This window comes from Python bivittatus, unplaced genomic scaffold, assembly GCF_059951505.1.
Source record: "Python bivittatus isolate LINGU-HERP-01145 unplaced genomic scaffold, Pbiv_v1 ctg000440_np1212, whole genome shotgun sequence".
Lineage (NCBI taxonomy): Eukaryota > Metazoa > Chordata > Lepidosauria > Squamata > Pythonidae > Python > Python bivittatus.
The window spans coordinates 1,297,219-1,317,275 of NW_028277063.1; the positions used below are offsets into that span (position 1 = coordinate 1,297,219).

Consider the following 20,057-nt stretch of genomic DNA (forward strand, 5'->3'; position numbering starts at 1 on the left):
CTTGATTTATTTCTTGCATTTCTATATTGCCACAACTGTACATCTCTAGGATCCAATCAAATGGTAAACCTGATAAAAACCAGAAATGTGGTGTCTCCTGAAAGTCAGTAAAATTTAAAATGACCCATTGCTGGTCTCCAAAGGCCTGTTGGAAAAGCCATGTTGAAACTGCCTTTTAAAAGGTGACTAATGTCAGGGGTAACCAAGGTGCAGCTAACATAGTCAAGAGGGTTGAGGTCATGTGGAAAGAATTAGCTGGAAAACTTTGCACTAGTGATTGTATATGTGTCATTTAGGAGTCATCTAAAAGCTAAGCTAAATCCATCACTGGGCGGGGGAAATGGCTGATTCTGGGGTACCTGGTAGCAAACTAATTACACTGCTAGTTTAGCACAAACAATGATGTGTCTTCCGAGAATCTGCATGAATCATGTCCAGTAATAATGATTTTAGGCAAGAAATATGATTTGAGTCGTGTGTGCTTTGTATGATCAACATGTAAAATCCTACCCCCATGTTTGGGAATTTAGGACTTTGCATGGATGTCCCTTGGCCCAGAAGCAGCTTCCAATGCAATCTTCAGGTCCTCCCTCACATAAACAGGTAATCAAACCTTCTAGTCTTCTCATACTGGTGTGATTATAACCTTGGAATCTTCCAAATGGGGGGGGGGGGAATCTTCTTGGGTAGCACCAAGTACACAACAGAACAAGAGAGACAATTTATGGCTTATTTTATACAATTAATCCCTTTTGCCCATTGAGTGCTACTGTATGCTGTCTGAAGAACTTCCTTTCCCTGGGATCATACAACTGCCCCAAATCAGCTTGGCGGAGATTATCATGGTCCCCTCAGCACATCTGCAAGGCTTTTAGAAGCGACAACAAAAAGTTGGGCCAGAAAGGCTGCAGGGGATCAGGAAAAATCTCCAAGTCTGGGGGGGTGAGGGTAAAAAAAGTTAAGTTGCTGACCCCAACCATGAGATCAATGCAACATGATTGTGTGTAAAATGCAACATGTACTGGTGATGTTACCTAGCCTGGTAATAAAATGTCTGCAGGAAAACAATCACGCTTAGAGGACACTAAGAACTCAACGCTTCAATCCTAAGCTACATGTAGCCTCTACCACTGAATTGGTGCTAATGATTTCTCCAAAACAGCCTGCAATGTGCTAGGGCAGTGTTTCTCAACCTCAGCAACTTTAAGATGTGTGGACTTCAACTCCCAGCATTGCTGGTTGGGGGAATTCTGGAAGTTGAAGTCCATACATCTTAAAGTTGCTGAAGTTGAGAAGCACTGTGCTAGGGTCAATATAGTGAATGTGCTAATATAGTGAATGGGCCTTAAGACTTCCCTTCCACAATCATATTACAAGAGAATTCCTAGAGGCACGGCACTCCCATGAATCAGCCCTTTACCAGATCCGTTGAGATAAACTCCATCTACAAACCATTCAGGAAAGAAGCAACCAGATCTAAATACATCCATTCTCATCCTACACTTATTAACCAACCCCCAGCAGGAACGGCACCAGATAAACAAGAACTATCAAAGAAGAGATAACACCCCACCCAAAACAATCAAGTAAAAACCAATACCTCAGTGAAGTTTGGTAGGACAAGCTACCACATATAAAAAGCCAGCAAACTCTACTCCCCCCCCCCCGCCACGGTAATGTTACCTAGCCCAATAACTTGATTAAGCAAGAATGTGCTTAATCCTTGCTCCTTACTCTTGTTATGGTTTCTTTTCAAAAGGGATGCATACTAGGGCCAGTTTAGATTTTCAATCTGATGTACTCTGAGTAAGTGTGCTGGCAAGCTAATTAGCAAGCCATGGTAATGCAGAGAGGGATGCCTGGGTGATGACAGCGTGATGCAAATCACACCTTAGTCCTTGTGGTCCCAATGTCAGACTCAGGTACCTAAGTCATAGTATTTAGGTCATGACATATGTTTTGTCACTTATCCCCCTCACCCCTGTGGACAACCCTGTTGGAAGGTGAAGCTGATAGACCTTGGTGGGCTAAATTTGAATCTAGAACAGAAGCAACTCATTCTTTGTACCTCGGTGCAGGTTGGAAGAACCTGATGAAAATGGTCACCTTCATCCAGAAAGTATAGCCTTCTGAAGGCAAAATATTCTTTTTTGGGAACAGCCAATTCAACATTGAGCTCTGCCACCTTTGAAGTGTGCTGGCTATAAACTCTGATAAAGGAGCCATCGATTTTAGCCTTTCCTTGAAATGTTTAATCTATGTTTCCCCACTATGCTCCACCTGGATAGGTAGACATAAATACTCCTCCAGTTAGTGGACCACTAGCCTCAAGCAGAGCAATATTGGGTCACCCAGTGACCTCTCCTTCCAAAAAGAAGCCTATTCTAGGCAAAATAGAGCTTCTCACCATCTAGGAAATTGGAAAGTGTCTTTGAACAAGAACCCAAATTCAGTACATATTTTTTTCTCCTATTTAACCTGGACCAAATTCCCATTTCCCATTGAATAGTCCAGCTAGATAAGAGACCTGCATGATTATGCGCACTCAGTCTGAAAATCTAGAGAAGGTGTATTGAGGGTCCTGTCTCCTCCTCCCCCCCCAGAAGAAATAGGGTGTGAGCCCTTCCCCATGGTAGGACTATTGTGGGAACATGCTGCCTAAAAATGTATCCTTGGTTCTGACCCTTCTTTTTAGTGGGAATTTGGCCCATAGTGGGTATTTGTGGGTGACCATCCAGTGATGGCTGTTTTTGTTTGATGTGGGCTTTGCTGCAGTGTATCTGATGTGGGCTTTATTTCAGTGTTTTTGTTGTGCACTGCCCAGGGTCTACACTGATTGGGGCAGCATGTAAATCATGTGAAATAGTGAACACTGTGAAGTAAATAAGAAAATGCTGTAGGCTATACTTGAACATCAGTGTTCTACAACAACTCCAGATCTAGCGTATCATTAAATATCTTATTAAAGATTAAGAAGCAATAGTACGGTGATTTGCCATTCCTGAAATTTTAGAATGTCTCCTCCCTTTCAGAAGCCATCATAAGGTGAGCTGATGCAAAGAACCATCTGTACTACTCGGCGGAAAAGGAGAAAGAAAGAGGAAATAAAAGATTGAAGGCAAATGGGAGTTGGTGATGGTGCAGAGTGCGTTCAGCACAAAGCAGAGTGAGGAAGTGAGGAAGCTTATCTTCTTGATCGGCACCCTTGCCACATTCTTCTGCGTGGCTGACTCTCTTCTGTCCTTGCAAAACACAGTGCAGGACTGGTTTCTTCATTAGACGTGGCCATTTCTCCACTCCCTTTGAGTAAAGGATGAAAGGGTGAGAAATGGTAGCCTAGGAATAGAGTTAGGACCACGAATATTTCAGGGGTCCATGAAAGGACTCTGCACAAAGGTCCACATTCTAGGGTATCTTACTTTCCATGTAGCTCCTCGTCTTAAATATGACAATGAAAAGCCACCGTTTTCCACTAATACACTATCTCTTATTATATGGAATAAGAATAAGAATAGTGATTCTGTAAACTAATAATATACATACGTAATAGACATTTAGTTAAATCTAAGCAAGAATGGTTTCCTTATATACTATATGTCATGCAGCAAGGCAAGTATAAACACTTGGAGCAGTGTTTTTCACACTTGGCAACTTTAAGATGTGTGGACTTCAACTCCCAGAATTCCCCAGCCAGCGTGCTGGCTGGGGAATTCTGGGAGTTGAAGTCCACACATCTTAAAGTTGCCAAGTGTGAAAAACACTGAAGTAGATATGGTCTCTAAAGTTTATGTGAATAAATACTGTAAATCTATTGGAGTACAAAGAAGAAGGGAGCAGTCAATATCATATTTTAGACTTGTAGACTCCATGGATGTAATGGTATGTGGGAATGACCTTGGGAGACAGGGGGAAGAGCTGCAGACTAGACAATGGTCAGATAAGAGGCAGCTGAGCCCACGGAAGGAATCGGGGCGTGGCAAACATCTCAGAAGGGACCCTCCCTGATTTCCTGGACTGTAAAGACGGGGGTGGGGGGACAGATGATCTTGCAAACTTGCAAGATTCTGTTAATGTACCCTTACAATAAAGTTAGAGCTAGTACTTCTGGGTGTGCTTCTTGTGTGGACTACCTCACAAGGCTGACAATGGAGCATGGAGCTGTCCTGGCACGGACAACTAATGTCCTATGGACTGTATGCAACCCCAAGCCCACTACTACAGATCCATCCTGGATCAGATCACTGACAATTGGCAGCCGTTCCATCATTTGGTGTTTCTGTTTGGAACAAAGTGCCCATATAGGAGTGTGAAGCCTACACATAACATACAGTTTGCCTTTTATTCATCCCAGCAAATGAGAGAAAGGCTTTTAGCAACCCCCCCACCCCCACCCCCAATGATACTGGTTGCACTTTTTGGAACGGTTCTGGAGACCGAAGATGCAAAGAACCATCATCTCTCCCGAAGTCTGACCTTTGACAGAAAGCAAGTTTACTCTTACCATCAGCTACAAAGTGCCACAACACATTGAATGTGTGAAGAGATAAGGGCAGACATGAAGATAAACTGGATGACTCATTTCCTTGAGAAATTAGTATTGATGCTCTAATATTCTATTTTGGCCTCTCCAGCCTAGCCACACGTACCACACTTCCCCCTATGGTTCTTGAGGCTGCTTCCCCTTTGTCCCAGCAGCCCTGTGCAAATCAGAAACATTAAGCCATGGCTGAAACACCCACTTCTTCTGGAAAGCACAAGCGTCTTCCCATTCTCTCACCTTTCTAAGGCTTTGGTGCAGTCAGCCGTCAACAGCGGAGGATGAAGCCTAGACTCCTGACTTTGTATTTCTCTGCGGTCACTGGCAAGTGCCTTCTCGTTTTTATCCCGGCTAGGGTTGATGTTATGATTCTTATTCTCCTGCATTAGTTAAGGCGCTGCAGCTGCATTATTTGTTCCTCTCTGTACTTTTTCTCTTCAACTTGCTTCTGTTGTGTTATGTCTTTGCGGGCAGGCTTTAGAGGTTTTGCAAGAAAAAGAAATCGAATTTTTCCAAAAGATTTGGAAAGGATGGGATCTCTGAGCTAGATTAGAGGGAACTCAGATGAGAGCAGTTCTAGAAACTCAAAACCGTACAGAAAAACAAGGTCTGGGGGATGCAGGATGCAATGTTTTTCTTAAAATGTAGTTCAGTGGGTATTTAGGGCAGCATGGGGACTGCTTGCTTCAGCCAGCACATTTCTATGCAAAAGTTGTATCACTGAGTCCTGTGGGGCTTACTCCCATGTACACATGGGACAGCGCTATCAAATATGCATTGGTGACTTTTATCATTTATTTATGTATTTGTTGGAGTAATTTGTATTTGTTACAAATAAGGAAACCTGAGGGGTATTGGGTACCAATAGGGAAGTCGCTTCAGTGCCTTTAACCCTCCCAACATTGGAACCCAGCCTCAAATACTGATGTACTGACTGAGAAGGAAAAAAGGCAGGACATAACTGAAGCAAGTCTTCTTCTGTGAGATGGGTGACTATAGAAATTTGATAAATAAATAAATAAATAAAGATTTGCATAAGGACATCATGGCGCATATGGTGTCCCTGTGGCTTGTACCAAATAACTATGGTGGTGTTCTCCCATTATGATAAGCCACAATATGGTTTGTAAACCATGGCTTATGGCATTGCAAAACTGGCCAATTGTAGCAGAGTCAATGAACAGTGTTTAAGCAAACCTGGGCTTAAAATGATGTGCAAAACAATTGTAGATTTGCTTCCTGCTTTCTGATAAATCTATTTTTGTATCTTTTGTATTTTGGGCAACTACCTTGAATCGTTTCCTTCTTATGTTTCTTTAAACTGGATATGCAACAGAGGACTGTCCTATGTAAAGTAGGACATCTGTGTCTCTCTAGGTCTTAGAGATGCCATTGGTCAGCCATGTGTATGAGCCATTGATGGGTGAGCATGTCTAATCTCCTTTTATGGCCATCTAAGCGATGACCATCACATGATATTTTCTGGACTTGAGTTCCATAAATGAATGCAGTTTCAAACCACTTCCGAACAATCTGACCGTGTGGCTTGTGAAATGCCAGCACACGTTCATTGACTCACCTGGCAATCCCCAGAAGTCATCTCATCAATAAACAGCAGTGGTGAAAACATTATATCATTAACTTTTGATTTGGTTTCAATGATATAACATTCATTAAATACCCTTGATAAAAATCATTCCCCGTGCCTTCATCTGTTTTCATTCCTGCAACAGCAAAAATGACAAATCAGTTGCACTTTTTGGGGGGGTGACGGATGCATGCGTTGCATGCCTGGTCGTTCACATTGGTCCTACACCGAAGGGGCAATGAGAGATTTTGCTAGCCCATCTCTGAGTCTGATCAGGGAGAAGAGAACGTAGCCCTGCATCTCAGCTGGGCTCTTGATCCTGAGTCCAGAGCTCCTGGGGGCATTTGAATGGTTAACCAGAGCATAGCAGATGATGGGTGATGGGAGAATATGAATATATAGAAATAGAGATTGATGTATATCTATGAGAGCCAGTGTGGTGTAGTGGCTACAATGCTGGACTAGAAGGAAAGAGACCTAGGTTCTAGTCCTCCTTTAGGTGCGGAAGCCAGCTAGGTGATTTTGGGCCAGTCTTTCTCTCTCAACCCTGGACTGAGGAGTCAAAAAATATCTATCTACTACAAATAGTCCTTGTTTAGCGACCACAATTGGGACCAGCAACTCAGTTGTTAAGCAAAGCAGTTGCTAAGTGAAACTGCAACTGCGCTTATGATCTTACTTCAGCTTTCCCTTGCTGTACAGACTTGTGAAGGTCATAAATGCGAGGATTGGTCACAAAGTTATTTTTTCATCACCATCATAATTGTGAATAGTCACTGTATGAGGCAGTCGCTAAACAAGGATTACCTGTAGTCTGCCCTGGGCCATATTCTATTTCTGATCTACCCAATAACCAAAGTTCTTGTAATTTAAAACATTACAAGTATATTTATAAAAAAAAAACCCTCTGTAAATAGGGAAGCAGAAGCCAGCTCTATTTTCCTGCAGTCATTATGATGAAATAATTCAAAGGAATTTAAAAGTCAGCATTGCTACATATTCAGAGTGATTCTTTCCTTCCTTTTTTTTAACAGTTCCCAACACTCCTGAGAAAGGTTTTTCTTCCCATGTACATAGCTGCCCAGATCTCCAAATTGCCCCAAACAGAAACATGGGGGGGGGGGGAGGTGTCTTTCTTGTGGTTGTAATGTGCTGATAATATGTAATAAGGTATAATGTGGTTGTAGCTGATAGCACTTTTTTCCCCAGAGGTGATCTTGATCCTCCTTTTGCCTTCCTGACCAGAGTTCATGAATAGATGAAAAAAGAACCATAGAAATCAGATAGGAATAGATGCAACTGCCTGCCTAACAAAGCTGCCGTTTTGATTGCTAGTGCTGAGATGTGGGATGGCTCACCTACAAGGCTTCTGTTGCACTCTTATGCAACTATCAAACGTACAGAAGTTCTGATTCCTGTTGGCGGTGATTGCAGAGAGCTGAACAAGTCTGATCTTTACATGCAGCCCCATATACAACATGGCTGGTTGCAAACACACCTGATGGACATTGAAGTCTACCCTGTCCTCTGTGGGGTCCCTCCCTTCTTGCTGTAGAAAAAGCCTAAAGAAACTCTTTATTTTAATCCCACAGTGCTGATCCCATGCCATGGATTCAGTGTGGATACTGAACATCCAGCCGTCTTCCGGGAAACAGTGAAGAGTTTTGGCTACAGTGTTGTGCAATTTGGAAGCGGTGCAAATGCCGGGTACGTGACTCCAGCCTGTCTGGAAGTACGGAGAGCTCGCTGTCTTTGTGACACCCTCTCCTCCATGGGTCAGGGGTGGGCAAGATCTTTTCTCTTCAGAGCCACATGCCCCCCAAAGAAACCCACCATCAGCTACTTTGCCTGGAGTGGGTGGAGCTAAAGCACATGCTAGCCAACATGAAGGGTACTTTCTTTTTCTATCTGTTCTTCCAGCATACTGGGCCTTTCCCCATTATTGGATTAAAATGCCAGCTATCTATCTTGAGTTATGAATCATAGGATTATAGGTTGGAAGGGACCTTGGAGGTCTTCTAGTCTAACCCCCTGCCCAATCAGTATAAAATTCCCATCGCCTATCCCCATTCGGCCTCAGTTACATCTGTTCCCAGTCACTGTCAGATGGCACTAACCTGATTTGGGAGGGGCCAGCCCTTACCAGCAAGGAGATAGGCTTTGTCCTCTGGCTTTTGCCCACCTTTTCAACATGTCACCAGCCAGCAGGGGGGGGGGGGGGGACACCAATCAGGACACTGCAGCAGGAATCGGGGGGGGGGAGGGTCTGACTTCCGGACTCCGTCTGGCTTCTGTAGGCTGGTACATCTGCTCTTCCTCCCATGATCTGTTTGGACAACTGCTGCTTTAAATTTTAGGAAATAAAGGAGTCACCGGGGCAGAAATAGCCCCAGGGATGCAAGAGGCAGCGTCTGCCATCGCTGCAGCTAAGTCCTGCGGAGAGGAGGAACTGAAGCAGGTTAGCGCACTGTTTCTCAACCTCGACAACTTTAAGATGTGTGGACTTCAACTCCCAGAATTCGCCAGCCAGCATGCTGACTGGGGAATTCTGGGAATTGAAGTTCACACTGTAAGGTTACCCCGTTCGTCTAGAGAAACTCTTGTGACACGTGTGTTCAACAAAGAAGTTTACTCAAGCATAACGCAGCAGTTACAAACAAAGCCAGGACTGGCTTGGCACATTTCATGGTACAGTTTATAGTTCTCCCCTTCCCGCGCTTTGCCCCGTTGCTAAGTTACATATTGCAGGTTGCAGATTACCAATTGCCCCAGTCATCCCCCCTGTTACCCCAATGGCAGGTTCAGCCCAGTTCTCATTGTCCCTTGATTGCTCTGCCCCACCGGTGTGGTCGTGTTTCCTCTGGGTCCTTTCAGTTGCGCGCAAAGCCGGGGTTTTCCCAATCGCGCGCTGATCGTATTTCCGCGAGCCACGGCTTAGTCCTTTGTCTCGGCGCTCACAGGTAATCAGAGTGGATACAAAACATCCACTCTGCGGTTTCTTGTTAAGTGGGCGCAGGTGGCTCGTTAATCAGCCACGGCTTTCACTTCCTCTTTTCCCCAGCTTACGAGCGGGCGGTAGAACTGACTCAGCACAGCTGGGCAAGTTCCTAGCCGTGCCACACCGGCTGAATCTGACATACCGCCCCCCTGAAGACAGACCCCCCCTTACTTTGGCTTCCCAGGATGCTGGTCATAAAAGTCCCGCACTAACTCTGACGCTTTCACGTGGGCTCTGCTTACCCATTCACTGTGTGACTTTGAGAAATGCTTCCACTGCACTAGCAGTTGGATCTGTCCCTTGTGCCTCCTTGAGTCCAATATTTGTTTTATTTCGAAGTGCTGCTCCCCGCCGACCATGATGGGTGCCGGGGTTGGCTCTTCTTTGTGCCAACTGTTGCCCGGTTGGTGTAGCTTCAATAAGCTGCAGTGAAATACCGGGTGGATCTTTCCGAGGGCTTTGGGGAGCGTTAGCCTGACGGTCACGGATTGATTATTTCCGCAATGGGAAATGGCCCCACGAACCACGGGCTGAGCTTGTTCAATGCTTGGTGCGTCTTTAAGTTTTTCGTTGAGAGGTACACTTGGTCTCCCACCTTCCACTGCCACTCGGGGAGCCTCTTGCGGTCGGCGTACTTTTTATAGTCCGCTCTGGCCCCTTGCAGCGCCGTGTGTGCTGCTTGCCTCGTGGAGTCTATCTGGGCGAACCAAGTGTCCAATGAGTCTATCCGGGATGCTGGCTGGAGTAGTTCCGGCATAGGGACGAAATCTCACCCGGTGGCCACCTTAAACGGGGTGAAGTCGGTGCTTTTATGGATGGCGTTGTTATATGCTACTTCCGCGAATGGTAGTAGCTCCGCTCAGTCATCCTGCTGGTGCCCCACGTAGCACCGCAAGTACTGTTCTAGACCCGTTAAGGTGTTCTGTGGCTCCATCCATTTGTGGATGCACTGCGGAGGAGAGGGCTTGCTGCATTCCCACTCATTTCAGGAACTCCCGCCAAAATTGTGTGATGAAGTTCCCGCTTCGATCCCTGACGATCCGTCGGGGCGCGCTGTGCAACCGGTAGATGTGTTGCACAAACAGTTGCGCTAACCTCTCCGCCATGGGGACTTGCCGGCAAGCCACAAAGTGCGCTTGCTTGGAGAACAAGTCGGTTACAACCCAAATGGCTGTTTGTCCCTTGCTCTCCGGAAACTCCATGATGACATCCATAGCAATCTCCTGCCATGGACCATCGGATGTCGCCACCGGCTGGAGTAGTGCCCGAGGCTTGCCGTTGCTTCCCTTCACCGTCACACAGACCGGGCAACCCCCCCATGTACGCTTCCACGTCCTTCCGGAGCGTTGGCCACCAGAACTGCCGCCGGATCAAGTGAAGAGTCTTCACGAAGCCGTAATGCCCCGCACTCCGGCTGTCATGGACTCTCTCCATTACCCCCCATTGGCATTCTTCAGGCACGTACACTTTCCCCTCGCGCCACCACAAATCCCCCTGGCTCGTCAATGAGCCCCGGTTCTCAAGTGCCCTGCTCCGTGGCTTCCGAAAAACCCCGCTTTAGCTCCAGCTCCGCGTCCCTTACCTCTTTCTTGGTTTGACTTTGGGTAACCGCTTTCACAGCCAGCCTGCCCGCAGGGACGATGGAGTCCACAATCTCCTCCCGCTAGCTCGCATGCTGGGGCATACGAGATAGTCCATCTGCTAAAAAGTTCCTTTTCCCCGGGATATGTTTGAGGACAAAGTCAAACCTCCCAAAGTACTGGGACCAGCGCGCCTATTTTGGTGACAGCCTCCGTGGGGTTTTCAGCGCTTCGAGGTTCTTGTGGTCCATCCACACCTCGAATGGCTGGGCTGCCCCCTCTAGCAGATGTCTCCAGGTGGCTAGGGCCCACTTGACTGCAAACGCCTCTTTCTCCCACACTATCCACCTCCTTTCTGTCTCAGTGAATTTGTGGGAGGCGTAGGCACATGGGTGAAAGGGGCCCTCCGGGCCAGGCTGCAGCAGGACTGCTCCCATTGCTACATCCAATGCGTCCACCTGGATGACGAACTACTGGTCCGGGTCGGGGTGGCATAGGATCGGTTCCGCCGTGAACCACCACTTCAAATCCCCAAACACCACTTGGCACTCTGCGGTCCATGCAAGGGGCATGCTGGGTTTGGGCAGTTTTTTGCTGCCTCGGGTTTTGAGTAAGTCCATTAGCGGTAGGGCGACTTGGGCGAAGTTTGGGATGAACTGCCTGTAGAAGTTTGCAATTTTAAGAGTCTCTGAAGCACCGTGCGCACCAGTTTCACGTGTTCAGTCAGGGTTTTGGAGTATATTAGTATGTCGTCCAGGTATACCAGGACGCCCCGGTAGAGTAGATCATGCAGCACCTTGTTTATTAGTTGCATGAACACCCCTGGGGCCCCTTTTAACCCAAACGGCATCACACGGAATTGGAAACTTCCAAGCGGGGAGTTAAAACCGGTTTTCCACTCGTCCCCTGCGCGGATCCTGACCCTGAAGTACGCCTCGCGCAAGTCCAGTTTGGTGAACACCCTCCCCTTGGATAGATGTGATAGCAAGTCTTTCATCAAGGGGAGGGGGTAATTATATTCGGTGCTGATTGTGTTCAGGCCCCGGTAATCCACACACATCCAGAGCGAGCCGTCTTTCTTCTCCCAGAATAGTACCAGGGCCGCTAATGGTGACTTCGCGGGTTGAATAAAGCCCCGCATGAGGTTTTTGTCTATGAACTCCTGAAGGGCGCCCATCTCCTTCCCTGACAGGGAGTACATTTTCGGTTTGGGCAGCTTTGCTCCTGGCTCGAGTTCAATGGCACAGTCACTGGGTCTGTGGGGTGGGAGTTGATCGGATTCCTCCTCACCGAACGCTGCCACTAAATCCTGGTACTGCCGCTGGATGCTCCCTGACTCTGCTGCTCTCCCTGTTCCGGGCTCGCGCACCACAGTTGCCCTGTCAGCCATCGTTGCTGGCAAACCCCTCAGCACTGAAACTGCCACCGCCTCTCTGGGTTCCAGACCCGCTGTTGCCGCTGCTGTGGCTCCCATCCCAGTCCGCTCATCCTCTGTCTCCGGGCACTCCGGTATCTCTGCCTGCCTCGTTGCAGCTGCGCCTCCTCTCATTGCCGGCTGTTGGTGTCCCCTGCACTCGCGATCCCGCGGCTCTCCGTCCCCAAATCTCAGCGCCTCCGATGCCTAGTCGATGCATGGGTTCCGCCACTGCAGCCACACCAAGCCGAGCACTACTGCGTAATCGGCAATCGGGACCACCACGAACTTCAGCTCCTCTTGGTGATCCCCAATCATCATTCGGACCAGCTCGGTGTAGTACTGAGCCGGTCCCCCCCTGCAAATGATCCGTCAAGTTGGCTGAAGGCAATGGGCTCCTTGAGTCTCCGCACTTGGAGTCCGAGCCCTGAGACTAGCACTGGGTGCATCAGGCAATGCATACACCCAGAGTCCAGCAGCGCCTGCGGTTGCGCTTCAGCCCTGGACCTTACCCCCAGGATGTGTATCCTCACCCACATGGGAGGGCAGTCCTCGTCCACTATCGGATCCACGCGTCTCGGCTCCTCTGCCCGCACTGGGATGCCATTCAGTGCGAGCACTGCTTGTTTCCTGCCAGCCCCGACTCTTCTCCAGAAGATGCCATCTTGGAGATAGACCACCTGGCTCCGCCACTCTCTGCTGCCGCTGCCCCAACCCCCTTCCGCTGCCGGTCAGGTGCTTGCCTCCCAGGTGTCTTTGCGGGCCTGGCATCTGGCCAGGGTGGGGCCCTGTCTCGCTCCATTGGGCACTGCGATGCCCGATGGCCTCGCCCCCCACACTGGAAACAAAGGTTGGGGGTTTTTGACGCCTCTCGCCCCCCCCGTGGGCTGTCGTCGGCTGTTTCACCCCTCCTCAGCAGCTCTCTTGTGCGGGACATCTCTGGTCGGCTCCCGTTTCCTCGCCCTCTGCTGGATCTGCTGCTACACTGACTCCGCCGTCCCCGTCAGGCAGATCCAATCTTTCAGGGTGGTTGGGTCATCCTGACCAAGCGCCCTCTCGAGGATCTCCTGGTTGAGGCCCCTCTTGAAATACGGAAAAACCCTCAGGGACTCCAGCCAATCCATAAGTTTCTCTGCCAGCCATCGAAACTCCAAAGCATATTTGGCCACCGACTTCTCCCTCTGCCTTAAGCGCAGGATGTTGTCCCCGGCCCGCCTGGTGCTCAAGGTATCCTCGAATCGGTCCCGGAGTGCCTGCATGAACTCTGGGAACCTCCTCACCTCCACCACATTGGCGTCATACAACCAGACCACCCAGCTAGCCGCTTGGCCCTCTAACAGCTCCACCACGTAGGCGACCCTCTCCTCGTCACCCGTGAACAGGTGACCACTCCGCTTCATGAAGTTGCAGACCTGGGTTAAGAAGCAAGGTAACTGCTCGGGATCCCCCGAGAATTTTCCGGTGAGGCCCTGAAGTCTCAGCGCGTCTGCTGCCCGCTGATCCACCATCCTGGGAGCTGGCACTGGAGCCGGTTGGGGTGCCGAGTCGCTGCCACCATCGCTCGCCTCTTCCTCCGCCTGCACTCCTGTTGTCGGGGCCCCGGCTCCCAGTAGTACGGCCTGTAACATTACCTGAATGGCATCAAGACCCTGGTCAACCTTTGCCTCCAACTGGGTGAGTCTCTCCTCCAGCTCGCGAGTCCTAGACCCCGAGCCGCGGCTCGTTGTGACCCCCGACTCGTTGGGTCCCTGGTTTACGCTGAACAATCACCAGTCCTCAGGCACTCTTTCGGCCACGGCCGAGCCCCCCTCACTCCGAGTTGGTTCTGCCATCACTTCCTTGGTTCCGGGCTCCTCGTTATCCCATTGGCTAGCAGATTCCCCGTCGCTGGCCATCACCTGTACTGGAAAAGAAATAAGCGCTCCTCGGCGTGTACCGGGTAGCGTTCAATGGAGAGTCCTGGCTTTATGTAAGGTTACTCCGTTCGTCTAGAGAAACTCCCGTGACATGTGTATTCAACAAAGAAATTTACTCAAGCATAATGCAGCAGTTACAAACAAAGCCAGGACTGGCTTGGCACATTTCATGGTACAGTTTATAGTTCTCCCCTTCCTGCGCTTTGCCCTGTTGCTAAGTTACATATTGCAGGTTGCAGATTACCAATTGCCCCAGTAATCCCCCCTGTTACTCCAGTGGCAGGTTCAGCCCAGTTCTCATTGTCCCTTGATTGCTCTGCCCCATTGGTGTGGCTGTGTTTCCTCTGGGTCCTTTCAGTTGTGCGCAAAGCCGGGGTTTTCTCAATCGCGCAATGATCGTATTTCCGCGAGCCACAGCTTAGTCCTTTGTCTCGGCGCTCACAGCTAATCAGAGTGGATACAAAACATCCACTCTGTGGTTTCTTGTTAAGTGGGCATAGGTGGCTCGTTAATCAGCCACGCTTTCACTTCCTCTTTTCCCCAGCTTATGAGCGGACGGTAGAACTGACTCAGCACGGCTGGGCAAGTTCCTAGCAGTGCCACACCGGCTGAACCTGACACACACATCTTCAAGTTGCTGAGGTTGAGAAACACTGGGTTAGCTGCTGAGCAAAGAGAAGTGGGGGGTGGAATTGACTGAAACTGATAAATACAGGGAAACTGGCAAGTGATCACAGACACACACCCTCTTTTTCCCTCCAAAAAAAGTACTAGTTTTAAATCAGTGCAACTTTATACTGGTGAAGGCTGTCACAGCCAGTATCTGTTGGGCAGTGTTGGGCTTCAGGGTCTAAGTGACCATGGTCTAGAGAACACATTTCCTGACATTTCACTGAAAACTGTGACTGACATCTCCAAGAACAAAGCCATCTACCACACAACTGACTGACTGGGCTCCTGTTTTTATAGCCAGGAGTCCTGACTTCTGATTGGCCTTTAGCAAAGATGATTTCCAATTGGTGCAGATTGGTGAGGGCCGGTCTCTGATTGGCCCTTTGTTCGTGCCAGCTTCTGATTGTCAATTTGGGAGAGCTGATTCCTGATTGGTTCTTGGTTTGTGCTGGGTTCTGGTTGGTTAGTCTGAGCAGCTGAGTCCTGATTGGGTCCAAGCAAGTTTCTGAGTTGCTCATGGTAATTTGTGTTTCTCCTCCTTTTTACAGGGTGTTAGTAGGTGCTCCACTTCAGAGGGGGGATGTGAACGAAACGGGGAAAGTCTACAAATGCCAGGCGATATCAGGCAAATCAGGCGGATGCCAGGAGGTAGTTTTCCAAAGTAAGCACTAATCTGGGACCCTTGGATCCCTTACTGTTTAAGTGAGGAACCCCACCATTTAATATTGACTTACTTATGACTTATGTTCCTCTCCCTACTCATATTTTAAGCAGTTATATGTTGTATATTGAGTTTCCAGAAAATAATTTATTTGGGTTGAAGCCGCTCAGGGCCAGAGTATGTAAACTGTATTGCATTTCCCTCTCTTTGGGGGAGGTCCATTCACATGATAAACCAAGCCTTGATCAGTCCTGGTAGATTCCTATCAGGCATGCCTGCAGTTTAGGAAAGTGGGTGGGCATTACATGACCAATTACTGAGAAAATCAAGGTTTACAGAACGATAACTCATCGCAGAGGGTAGCATGTCTTGTTAGTCAGGCTGACAGCAAGGAGACATGGAAGGCATATTGCTACTCTGGCAAAATGTTGTCACAGTAAATTCAAGGGGTGATCTTGGCTAGAGGTCCCTCATGAAGAAAATCTCTGGGCATTGCAATCTCTCCTCCTGTTGAGTTGCAACTGAGAGTAAAAGCTGAGAGAGATGGGATTTGTGACTTACTCTGGACCAGACGGCATGGCTCTGCTCTTATCATTTTGCAGCTAAACTGCACCTTTTGTAAGAGAAAAAATTAGAACAAAGACAAATTTAATTAAATCCAATAAGATCTGAATTCCCAAGGGGTGGACTAAATGATTTATTTAATGGGCACACAAGTATTGCAAAGCTCTGGATCTCTCTGTCCTTTGTGCTGCCTGAAATCTCATTTCCACAAGTCCAGGAAAGAAAACTGCAGTGAGGACAAATAGCTGTTTCCAGGAGTGTTGATGAGAAGCAAAACTCTAGTGATCGAGAACTGGCAATCAGACAAAAGTTGTGCTCTTTGTAATTTATTTCTGCAAATCTATACTTTAAAGTTATTTGAACTTCACAAAAAATGGATGCCCTACTTACTGCTGCAGAAAGACCTTGCATTCACTTAAAAAGTAAACCATCTATTGTAAATACAAAGTTAACGTTTCTCAGGTATAAAAATTAAAACTTGAATTTCACAATTACTTGGGAGGTAAATGTTTTAACCAAACAAATCAATGTTTAATGACTGGGATGTGATTGCTTTTCCTTACAAAAAAGGATGTTCCCAGCAGTTTTCACATGATTTCTTTTCTTTTCTTTTCTTTTCTTTTCTTTTCTTTTCTTTTCTTTTCTTTTCTTTTCTTTTCTTTTCTTTTCTTTTCCTCCCCTCCCCTCCCCTCCCCTCCCCTCCCCTCCTCCTCCCTCCCTCCCTCCCTCCCTCCTTCCTTCCTTCCTTCCTTCCTTCCTTCCTTCCTTCCTTCCTTCCTTCCTTCCTTCCTTCCTTCCTTCCTTCCCCTAATTGCTGGGAGTGGGGTGACATATAAATTTAAACCATCATCATCATCATCTCATGAAACCTAATGGGTTCCACAGAACACAGTTTGAAAAACCCTGGTCTAGACCTCTCTTATATGCCCAGTTTCCTTAGGAGGCAAGCTGATAGTGAATAAAACTTATTCTAGGTGAAATCCTTTGATGATTACAAGCTGAGTACCATACTTATGTCCTCCCAGGTAACTTCCTGTAATTCAGTGAGGCTTGTTTTGAAGTAATCAAGCATTTCCTTAAAATCAAGGATGGGCATTAAAAAAAAAATAGGGATCAGCATAACTATTGTGAGCTGCCCAAGTCGTTTGCAGACAGACAGCATCAAACAGAATGAACAAATAAATAAAGTACAGTTATAGTGGAAAGTGCAGAACAAATGCTCTGTTGTTTGTATGTTTTATTTGCTTTAGTAACTTTTTGCCTTCTCAGGACCCACTGATGCAGTCAACATGTCTCTTGGTTTATCTATTTCGGCCCATGATTCTCAAGTGTTGGTAAGCTGGTGTCTTTGCTAAGGTTGGTAGCAATGAGATGGGAGTTTTGGTAGCAGGTAGCAGCACTGCTGACCTTAGGAAGTCTCAAAAAGCCAACTGCAGGATTCTGGGTCCTTGGATGGGAGGCCACCTGGAATCCCAGCTGTAGTCTAATCTGGAAAATTGACAAAATAAAGTCCTGGCTGAAGGCAATGGCAATCCACTTCCATCTTGTTGCCAGGAAAACTATACAGGCACATGTCCATGTAGTTACAAGGAGTTAGTTTGACTCAAAGAAGACGTTACCTTCATCTTTTCAAAAAGATAGGTGCTCTTTTCAAAAATTGCATTGTTTCTTGGTTACATACAGATATATGTATCTCATGAATGATAAAACTGAGGTGGGAGAATTTTTTCTTCCAGCTCTGTATCTCTAGCTGATAACAAATTTAGAAGTCAGAAGCAGAAGGCCTACTTTTGCCACAAGAGCTGGATGACTGTGGGAAAGGAAAGTGCCAATGGGAGAAGAACACCTTGGGAATCATGTCTGAGCTGGGACTGGAAAATCCCCCTGTGGGTTCCTCCCGCTCAGTCCCTAACTGGCCCTCTCCTATAATGTCTTTCTGATATTTTCTGTCCCACGTGGGTAAATTTCCAGATTTTTAAGAATATGCCAAGTCCTAGTTAGAAAGAGAGATTATCTGGCAGGGGCATCTGCAGGGAGGGGTCCAACAAGTCAAGATGGTGGCCATAACCATGCTATCAAAGCCCTGCCCTCTTTTCATGTGCATCGTAATGCATGTTAAAAAGGGGTGGGGCTTTAATCTCAAGGTTGTGGCCACCATATTGGCCCCTGCAGACCTCCCTGGTACCTGAGCATGTGAAGAATGTTTTATTTTTAAATCAGGTGAATAAGCAGTGACTATAATGGACAGGAGGAATAACTTTGAGGAACAGGAGGAAGAGCCGCAAAAGATAAAAGAAATCTGAGACCTGGGCAGAAATGTAATTTGAGAAAGCATCTCAGACATGACTGTCCCTAGTTCTCATGAAGATAAAAGGGGGAAACACATTCAGACTTGCAGAATTCTGCTACTATAACCTTATAATAGAAGTAATATTGTTTGCATGTCTTTGGTTTCCAGGTTTGGTCTACCCTGGAGGCTTACATCAGTCTTGCAAGCCTGAATGGACTTCCCCTGTTTATCTTCATGAGAACTAGGGGGGGTCTTATCTGAGATGCTTTCTCAGGTTACAGTTCTGGCCTGGATTCAGATTTCTTTTATCAGCCTGTTCTCTTGGTTGTGGCTCTTCCTCCCGTTCCTCAAGGTTATTCCCTTTTCCCACTACATCAACACAACACTAGTGTACATGAATTTTAGGATCAAGAGGCCTGTGGCTCCATAAAGGTTTGAACAACAATGTCTTTTAAACATGGTTGACTTTGCCAGATTTTCTGTGTCTGATCACTGTAAACTGCTCTCCTTGCACCCACAGGTGTGTGGGCCCAGAGTGCATCAAACCTGTGGGGACTACATATATCTCAAAGGTTACTGTTTCCTCTTGGACCAGAATTTGAGGCAGACCCAACGCTTTCCTGATCAGCTGCCAGGTGAGATCCAGATGCAGGGAAAAACATGACAAAAGTTAGAGATCAACTGTAGGTTGGTAGGACAGAAGGAAGGGATCCAAGATCAAGGACTATCCTGGCTTAATTTTATGCAACAGCTGCCACCACCCCCACTCTGTGTCCTCCAAATGAAATTGGACTACAGTTCCCAGAGTCCTCTCTGCCAATCTGATCAACAAATACTCTGGCTGGGAATTCTGAAGTGGAACTGTGGCCCTGATTCATTTGGAGGGAATGAATCAACAAAGGCGTTGCTAGTAATTGGGGAAGGAAGGAAGCACAGATGGGAAGCAGGAATACCCAGGTCTAGCTGCTAATTTTAGGTTAGGAAACCATATCACTTCTCTGTGTATCAAAATGAGCATCATCAAGTGAAAATGCTTTTATTTAACAGCAGAGAGGGTATTGTAATGTAGAAAGTTAACAAACTGAGTTCACATCTCTTTTAAATGATAGCCTGGGAAAAGGTTGTAACTGTAAACCTGTTTTCTCCAAATTGAACTGAACCCTGGGGTCCGCCATTACTTATTATGCCCTATAACAATGTTTCTCAAGCTTGGTAACTTTAAGATGTGTGGACTTCAACTCCCAGAATTCCCCAGCTAGCCTTGCTTGTTGGTCTTAAAAGCTGCTAATGCACCAAATTCTTCTAGTTTTCCCATCAATGTTTCAATTCCCTTTAAAGGATCTTCCAAAATCAACACCAAGTCATCTGCCAAAGCCCTTAACTTAAAAGTTTCTTTTTTAATCTTTACTCCCACGATCCTCTGATCTTGTCTTATATGTCTATTCAGTATTTCAAGAACCAAAATAAACAAGGGAGGAGATAGTGGGCATCCTTGTCTTGCTCCTTTTTGTATCTCACGAGGCTTTGTTAAATCTCCATTAACAATTATTTGTGCTTTCTGTGAAGTAGAAATCAATCTTACCCATTTTATAAAGTTCTCTCCAAAGTTCATTTCTTCCAAAACTTTGAACAGGAAAGCCCAGTTCAAATTGTCAAAGGTTTTCTCCGCATCTAAGAAAATCAATGCGGCTTGTTTTTCATTATGTTGCTCCAAATATTCCAAAATGCCCAATGCGTTTCTAACATTGTCTTTTAGCTGTCTTTTAGGTAAAAACCCACATTGATCCTAATGAATAAATTCTTGCAAAATTAGTATAAGTTGAAATATCTTTTTTGG

The 20,057-nt window shown here is 46.9% G+C and overlaps 1 protein-coding gene across 1 annotated transcript in view; it reads left to right on the forward strand.

Annotated features, from left to right (window-relative positions):
- The first annotated feature begins 4,669 nt into the window (after positions 1 to 4,669).
- LOC103064159 (integrin alpha-M) overlaps positions 4,670 to 20,057 on the forward strand; it is a 45,206-nt gene continuing 29,818 nt past the window's right edge. The window contains exons 1-5 of the mRNA XM_088142579.1: positions 4,670 to 4,861; positions 7,718 to 7,832; positions 15,254 to 15,366; positions 17,200 to 17,264; positions 18,741 to 18,855. Of these exons, the coding sequence (XP_087998705.1) occupies positions 4,819 to 4,861; positions 7,718 to 7,832; positions 15,254 to 15,366; positions 17,200 to 17,264; positions 18,741 to 18,855 (451 nt within the window). The 5' untranslated portion in view covers positions 4,670 to 4,818. The remainder of the gene's footprint in view (positions 4,862 to 7,717; positions 7,833 to 15,253; positions 15,367 to 17,199; positions 17,265 to 18,740; positions 18,856 to 20,057) is intronic.